This window comes from Sinocyclocheilus grahami, unplaced genomic scaffold, assembly GCF_001515645.1.
Source record: "Sinocyclocheilus grahami isolate Dianchi unplaced genomic scaffold, SAMN03320097.WGS_v1.1 scaffold448.1, whole genome shotgun sequence".
Lineage (NCBI taxonomy): Eukaryota > Metazoa > Chordata > Actinopteri > Cypriniformes > Cyprinidae > Sinocyclocheilus > Sinocyclocheilus grahami.
This window is the reverse complement of record NW_015505627.1, coordinates 714,985-723,733: the sequence shown is the minus strand read 5'-3', so window position 1 is coordinate 723,733 and position 8,749 is coordinate 714,985. Positions and strand designations below refer to the sequence as shown.

General features: G+C 35.7%; 1 protein-coding gene across 2 annotated transcripts in view; it reads left to right on the top strand.

The window, feature by feature from the left end:
• Positions 1-8,749, top strand: part of LOC107552384 (vang-like protein 1) — an 89,495-nt gene that overhangs the window by 60,838 nt on the left and 19,908 nt on the right. For both annotated transcript variants that reach the window (XM_016234254.1, XM_016234253.1), the window contains exons 4-5: positions 4,630-5,061; positions 6,080-6,255. In XM_016234254.1, the coding sequence (XP_016089740.1) occupies positions 4,630-5,061; positions 6,080-6,255 (608 nt within the window). The remainder of the gene's footprint in view (positions 1-4,629; positions 5,062-6,079; positions 6,256-8,749) is intronic.

Here is an 8,749-nt window from a genome sequence, read left to right as displayed (position 1 = left end):
GTTGAGTACATTTTTTTCAGGATTCTTTGATGAATAGAAAGATCCAAAGATCAGCATTTATCTGAAATAAAAAGCTTCTGTAACATTATACACTATACCATTCAAAAGCTCTTTTTAAAATTTATATTATAGAAATTATTACTTTCATTTAGCAAGGATGTTTTAAATTGATCAAAAGTGATGATAAAGACATTTTTTTCAGATAAATGCTGTTCTTCTGAACTCTCTTCATCAAAGAAACCTGAAAAAAATCTACTCCGCTGTTTTTAACTTCATAATAATAAATGTTTTTTGAGCAGCAAATCAGAATATTAGAATGATTTCTGAAGGATCATGTGGCTGGAATAATGATGCTAAAGCTCTGCTTTGAAATCACAGGAATAAATTATATTTTCAAATAGAAAACAGTTATTTTAAATAGTAAAAATATTTCAAAATGTTACTGTTTTTGCTGTATTTAGGATCAAATAAATGCAGGCTTGGTGAGCAGAAGAGAATTCTTTAAAAAACATTAAAAATATTACTGTTCAAAAACTTTTGACTGGCATGTTAGCCTATAGTTTGAAGTAAAAAATATTAACATTAATAAGGAGAGTCTGAGATTTATTTGACAGTGATTTCACATTTCTTGTTTGTATGAAGGCTAAATACCAATAAAAGGTGAACATTTTTTTATTTGCGCCATTTTTTTCCAAAAATATTATATAGTTTTATAGGAGTAGGTTTCATAGAGTTGGCAAATTAATTTTTCATAACTTTGTAGGTACAGACATCTGTTGTGGCCGTTCTTGGACGTTTTTATGAGGCTTTTTTAATAGTGTTCATATCGATATCGGAATTATATCATATCGACCGAAGTTAAGAAATATATCGTGATATAATTTTTGGCCATATCGTCCAGCCCTACCTTAGTAAGTGTAAAAAAGTATAAAAGCAACTTGTAATGGCCTTTAATATTTAAAAGAACCATATCTTCTACGGGCCATCACCCACCAAAACACTATAAATTCAGCAATCCATGCTGACAATATTTGACTTGCAAATATTGATATAGTTTTATATCTCACCAGCATTCTTTCCTTAAAAGTCAACATTGACATTGAAATAAAACAGACTGTGAAAAAAGTGTCTTTGAAAATCTTGACCAAAACTAAAATATTGGTCTACAAAGCTGTAATGCTCTCAGTCCATATGCTCCCAGTGGTCTAGTCAGGATACTCTGCAGGTCTTGTGGAAACAATGTTAATGTGTCTCTTAGCCCCAGACGCACTATATAGTTTCCTCTCCAAGGGATACAGTCATTTAATGCATGTCTTTGTGTTACAGTACTCTAGATATGGATGTTATATTAGGTGTGTGTATTGTAGGAGCTAGATGACGTAGGATGACGTGTAACGGTATAGTAGTGGTGTCCCAATTCTTAGGGAAATATTTTCACCCCTACCCCTTGACACTCTGTTTCAAGGGACAAGGGGAAGGGGTAGGCATAGGGGTAGCTGAAGGGGTATAAAATAGAATTGGGATTAGTGTTCCTCTCAGAGGACAAACTGCAGTGTATTCATGATGCCTTGTTTGATGATCTGAATCTTTTAAGTGTGACAGATATGCAAACAATTAAAAAAACAGGAAGGGGGCAAAAGCTTTTTCACACCACTGTACATTTTATCTCAGATGTCTCAAGCCCAGCGCTCTTTCACCTTCCCCATATCTTCTTTTTCCTTATCACTTCATCCCTTTATGGAATCCTGCCTTATACACCAACTCTACTTAATATTATATGGTTATATCCAGTAGACATTATCGAGTGCACTCATTCAGTCCCACAATGCATCTCAATAAAGAGTATATAAAAAATGTACACTCAACGGCTAGCCACAAGGAAATACCCATGCACTGTCTCTCGTCAAAAGATTCCATCGACAGCACATCCGGTGCACTCTGCGTCTGAAATCGCTCACTCATTTTCATTGACTTGAGTGCAGCATTTGACAGTGTGTGTCACTCTATTCTACTTGATAGACTGGAGAGTTGGCTTGATATCTCTGGTACTGTGAGATGGTTCGAAACCTACCTTACTGATTGTTCCCAGTTTGTTGTCCTGGAAAACAGATCTGCCATAGTGTTCCTCTGGGATCTGTCTTGTGCCATATTTTCATTTAAATATGGTTTAGGGCAGGGGTGCCCAAACTCGGTCCTGGAGGGCCGGTGTCCTGAGTTTAGCTCCAACCCCAATTAAACACACCTGAACCAGCTAATCAAGCTCTTACATGCATACTAGAAACTTACCAACAGGTGTGTTGAGGCAAGTTGGAGCTAAACTCTGCAGGACACTGGCCCTCCAGGACCGAGTTTGGGCATCCCCGGTTTAGGGTATCACTTTTATGCTGATGATTTACATCAGGCTGTGGAATGCACTTCCTTTTAGTGCTAGAAATGCTCCCACATTAGGCACTTTTAAGAAACTGTTAAAAACACATTTTTTAAAAATAAATATAGATAAATAGATAATTTGTTAAATTATTATAGAAAGATAGATAATTAAGTTAAATTGATTAGCTTTTCAGTAGGGTGTTGACTTATTTATAGTTTGTTTTTACTGTATTGTACTCTGTTATTATGTTACTCACCTACTGTATGCATTCTACAAAACCTTCAATAAAGTCCTTGTAATTGGTTCACACTTATCTGTGTCTGCTGCCTTACTTGACAGTAATGCATTTTCCGTCACATCCATTAACTCTCCAAAACGCTCATCCTATATGTAGAGTCGCAGATAATGAATGCTATATCATTAATTCTGAATTACATAGCTCTCCTCAGACTATTTAAATCAACACACTAATTTCAGATCTCTCAGTTTCTGAGCATATTTGAATACACAGACAACCCTTCTTAGTTTCCCTTGCACTCCTGTATTCACCACACCGCTATCACTTTAGCCTGAGGCACTGAATGCTTCAGTGACTCTTTCTGGGTTTAGCGTGTGCTGATGTGATCTCATAAATGTAGGCTGTTTATATTATACTCAGTGAGCAGGAAAAGTAAACAAAGCTATGATCCAGTAGCTGACCTAGAGCAATATTCTGTTACATTTGTCAATGTTTTTGAGTCTAGAATCTGTTTGATTATAGTGCTTTTATCCTTTTCTGCTGATATATTTTAATATGTCCCAGAATTCAGTGAATATTGAAGTACAAAAAGACTACTGTGTAAATCTGAAGCATGTTGTGTGTGTCTCAGTTTGGTCTACTAAACATACAGTACTGAAGCATGTGTGACGCTCATCTGTCATCTCACTATATAAGGACATGAACACATGAACTTCATCTCCAGAGTTGCTTTGAAAGTCACTTCACCAGTGACTCTCATTTTCACTGGAAAAAAATATTGTCAGATATAAAATACAAAAACTCAAAGACACGAGTGGCCAGTCCTTCTCCTGGAGGGCCACCTTCCTGCAGATATTAACTCCAACACACTCGCCTGGAAGTTTCTGGTAATCCTGAAGATCAGTGCATCACTACTTATGTTGCATGAGTGCTTTACTATTGGTGGAACCCATTCAATGGCCATGTTGCTATGATTTTGGGAAACAGTCTTGAGTAGATTAATTTCTCCAGCAGTGCATCATCACAGTGGTTTAAGCAGTGAGTTACGGCATTGTACAGGATACACTCCTCAGCTCAGTACTGCAGTGCTCATAGTGCTTGAGCATTTGGTTTCCTGTACAGCTTAAAACAGACTAAAACAGACTATATGATGTTTAAGGATTACTGCAAGAACAAACTAAATCAATTCATCGGAATCTCTTCAACTTAGGGCACTTTTTTATGCCCCAGTGGTAGATTTTTATTAGAAGTAACAGATGTAACCTTTTTGCTATATAAAGAGTACATTAAAATGACTTGGAAACTTTTTACAGTGTTTTCATCATTAATTTTTCTCTATTATACTTTTATTTTCCAAAATCAGAAAACTTTCAGTCTTAAACTATGGAAATCTATCATATTATTAATTATTGTATTTTTAAAACGATGATGATCTATGGCTTTTCCTTTCAAATGTGGTGTCATTGCCACCATAAAGTTTTGCCCATGTTTTTTTTTTTTAAGCTAGTGTACTTGTTTACCAAAAAGACAAGTGTCAGTGAGACATTATGAGACTTGAGAAAATAAAGAAAATTCTAGTAATTTTGACTTTATGTATGTATGTGTGTGTATATATATATATATATATATATATATACACCGTATATGTATATAAATATATACAGTATATATATGTGTGTATAAACTAATATATATATATATAATATTGCTTGCAAATTATGCAAGTGGGATATTAGCCTAGACAGAAGCAGTTGCCTTTTTGTTCCAAAAATTCCATGGCCATCGTTTCTATTACATGCAAGTGTGGAAATGGTATTTTAGGCAAATGTACCTAAAGTCCACAGGGCCAAAAGTGCCAATAATTGAAGGAAGATTCACATGTTATATTAATCTCTCTCACTCTTATCTGTCACATCCTATTGGTTAACCCTTCTCATGCACCAATGATGCTGAATTGTGCACTAGACTAGTGTCTAATTTCTCTCTGTTTCCCCATGCCCTCATCCCTCTTTCTTTCCAGGATGATAACTGGGGTGAGACTACGACAGCTGTCACTGGCACCTCAGAACACTCTCTATCTCAGGAGGACATTGTTCGCATCAGCAAAGACCTCGACGACAGCGTGGGCCTGGACTGCAAACGTTATCTAAATGTGGCTCTGTCTGTCATCCTGGGACTCGTGGTTCTTCTGACTCCGCTTGCCTTCCTTATCCTGCCTCACCTCCTCTGGCCTGATAGACTGAGAACCTGTGGAACGGCCTGTGAAGGTCTCTTTATATCTGTGGCATTTAAACTGCTAATTTTGTTGTTGGCAGTGTGGGCTCTATTCTTCAGGCCACCTAGAGCTGGTTTGCCAAGAATCTTCGTCTTTCGAGCCTTATTAGCCACATTGGTGCTACTGTTTGTGCTTTCCTATTGGTTGTTTTATGGAGTACGCATCCTGGACTCACAGGTGAGGCTAAAGTGTGCCTACTTCTTCCAAAAATTAAAATTATCTAATCATATATACATATATAAAATCATCCTTTCAACAAAAAGTAAGATATTTTGAAAAATGTTTTAATTCAGCTGTTTTGTCCATACAAAGTCAGTGGGGTCCAAAACTAAATTTTATGGACAAAAAAACTTTTTAAAAACATATTTTCCCCCTTATTTATTTCACATGCCTAGAGGTTTGGAATAATGTGGGCGTGAGTAAATGATGACAGAATTTTCATTTTTAGGTAAACTGTTCAGTCTAAAACTGAAGTGTACACTGAAGTGGGCAGTTTAAAACTGTATGAAAAGTGGCAGTTGTTTGTGTAGCCCACACTAAATACAGACTAACCCTAACACTAACATTGGAGCCATATTTGTGACTTATATACACTCCATATTTGTGGAGTGTGATTTGTGACAATAATGAGGATTAAACTTAAATCTAGATTAATCTAGATTTATCTAACAATGATGTTGCACCAAACTTAAAAGTTTATTTAAAATAAGGCATACTTACATTTAAACTATCATTTTGATCCTGGATTTGATTAGCATTTTAGATATATTATCTTTAATCCTGTTGCTCTATTACTTTAAACTTTGATTTAAATCTCAGTTAGGAATGAACTTTACATTTGAGGAGATGAGGAGGTTTAACTAATAATAAAATCACCTACAATTAAAAATATGTGACTGACTGAAAAAAGACAAGCAGTGTAACTGCTTTTACATGTAAAAACCGAAGTGGACTGTGGGCTGAACTTCACCAACACTAAAAAAAATTAAGCTCACTAGCATGACCCATTCTTGCCAATCTCTAGTAACATCTTCTCTGTGTGAGTACTAGTCCTAATCTCCTGTACTTTGTAACTTTAAAATATCAGCATGTCACATATCACAGAGAAACATTTCCAGTCATTTTATGTACCGGCTAATTCTCACATTGCCCTACTATATGTAACAGGCACTGACACTCTCTCTGTCTGTTCCAGGATGAGGACTACCAAGGGATTGTGCAGTATGCTGTTTCACTAGTGGACGCTCTGCTCTTTATCCACTACCTGGCCATTGTGCTGCTGGAGCTCAGGCAGTTACAGCCGTTCTTCTCTCTGTGTGTCACACGCTCCACGGATGGAGCAACACAACACTATAACTTGGGTCAACTCAGGTTAGAACATTGTCAACAAACTGCTAGATTTATGTAGTTAATTCCTTTTTAATACTCATCTAAAATTATTTGTTTTTTAGAATATATATATATATTTATCTTTTGTAATTTGTATAATATATATAGGACTACTGTAAATGTAAGTATTTACAAAAATGTACATTTTGTACATTCAGCTTTCCTCACATGATCAAAGTGTTTCAGTAAGTCCTTTATACTCAGACATGGCCACATTTTACTTTGTAAAATCAGACATGAGAACTGTTTTGAGAAAGCCCATGAAAGAGACAATGAGCATGGAGAGCTCAGCTGCTGTGTGAGTGTTTGGAGTATCGTATACATGATGTCATTCAGTGTGCACTTTGTTGCATGTCCAGTCCTCATATTGCAATGAGAGTCATTCTTACAGTTTGGTGGACCTTAGATTGAGGAGGTTTGTAGAAAAAAAATATATATAAATTCAATTATTGTTAGTGTTATCATAGGGATAAACTATCTGTCCATCAGAAAAACTAGCTCAGGCTAATATTTCAAATTCAAGATGTTTATTTGTCACATACGCTAGTATACAAGCTAGTATGACCTTTACATGACATTTTTATAATGCAGTGTGTAACAGGATGGACATTTTAAGATAATGAATCCTACTACTAGTTGCCAGCAGATTAACATTTAGAAAGATATTTAAAGGGATAGTTCACCCAAAAATGAAAATTTGATGTTTATCTGCTTAACCCCAGGGCATCCAAGATGTAGGTGACTTTGTTTCTTCAGTAGAACACAAATGAACTACGCCAGAGCGCGTACACACCTCACGCACCGGATGCCGTGCGCGCGCCCAAAGACAGTTGGACATAGTGGTGTATTAGAGGTAAATAATTATATAAATACTGTTCGGTTTTTGGCACAAACCGATCGTTTCGTGTCTTAGGACATCAATGTGTCGTCACGAGCCACAGGGTTTAATTAGGATTTGTCTGTGCATGTTTTTTTTTACTCTCATAGATTTTGTTACCATTGCCATGCATTATGAAACTGATAGACTCCAGGATTTGTCTGTGCATGTTTTTTTTTACTCTCATAGATTTTGTTACCATTGCCATGCATTATGAAACTGATAGACTCCAACGGTTAAAGTTAAAAATCATCATATGTGTTCTACTGAAGAAACAAAGTCACCTACATCTTGGATGCCCTGGGGGTAAGCAGATAAACATCAAATTTTCATTTTTGGGTGAACTATCCCTTTAAAAGTGCAATAGATTGATACAATATTTTTAGTTGTTCTCTGATATCTACATAGACTGTATGTGGCTTAGGTAAAAGCAAAAAAACTCCAGAAACGGTTTTACATGTCCATTTACAACCCTAGGATTTGTCCCTAGAGTGAAATGGTCTGTTTTTACCTTATTTGGAATTGTCATAATAATAATGTTGAGCTCTGCTCTGATTGGCTGTTTTACAGTGCGGCTCAATGTTGAGCTCTGCTCTGATTGGCTGTTTCACAGTGCGGCTCATTTCAGTAGCTCACACAGCAGGAAACACAGGGAAAATATATATTTCAATATTGTCTCTTAGTGTTGTTTTTGGCAGCCTGTTTTAATTTTAGTTTTAGTCTAGTCTTTGTGTGAAGCTGTCATTTTAGTTTTTATTAGTTTTAGTCACGTTCATACTCTTTTTAGTCTAGTCAAGTTTCAGTCAACTAAAAGTCTGAGCATTTTAGTCTTATTTTAGTCAGAATTATCCATGACTATTTTTGTCTAGTTTTAGTCGACGAAAACTGATGACATTTAGTCTAGTTTTAGTCAATGAAAATTGTATTTTAATCTCTTTTTAGTAATGCAGTTCTATTTAACCCAGTCAATATAGTATAAACCAAAATTTTCTTTTAGCCAAACCCATTTCAAACAAGGTTATCTTATTATATTATTGTTACCTTATAGACTCAAGAATACATCCATTCCAGACACGGAAGACGCTCTGCTTTGAATTTACAACATTTATTTTACCAACCAAACATGTTAGAAGTACACACACATACATTTAAATAAAATAAATAAAAACAATAAATAAAATAAAATAGCATCACATGACAATGCCAGAAAAAAATTAATATTCAAGTTTAACAAAGAGAAACAAGGTGCTTGAATGCTCGAGCTACAATAACATACTAAAAAGTGCAAATAAAATGTGTGTGTCTGTTACTTGTATTGCTTGTAAACTGAAGTCAGATTTTGCATAATAAAAACTTAAAAGATATAACACTACAAATGGTTTGAACCTTAGAGAGATATAATGGGATGGGATGGGAAGCACTGGCTGCATACAGTGGAATTCGCTGACAGAAAAGCACAAACAATACTGAATTATGTCAACTACTGAACCAAATAACCAGCAGTCTCAACAGCAACAACATAAACACGGCCATCGGTCCTTTCGCACCGCTTTAGTTCCAGAACTAAATGTACAGTACTAAAGTACTGGGACGATTTTG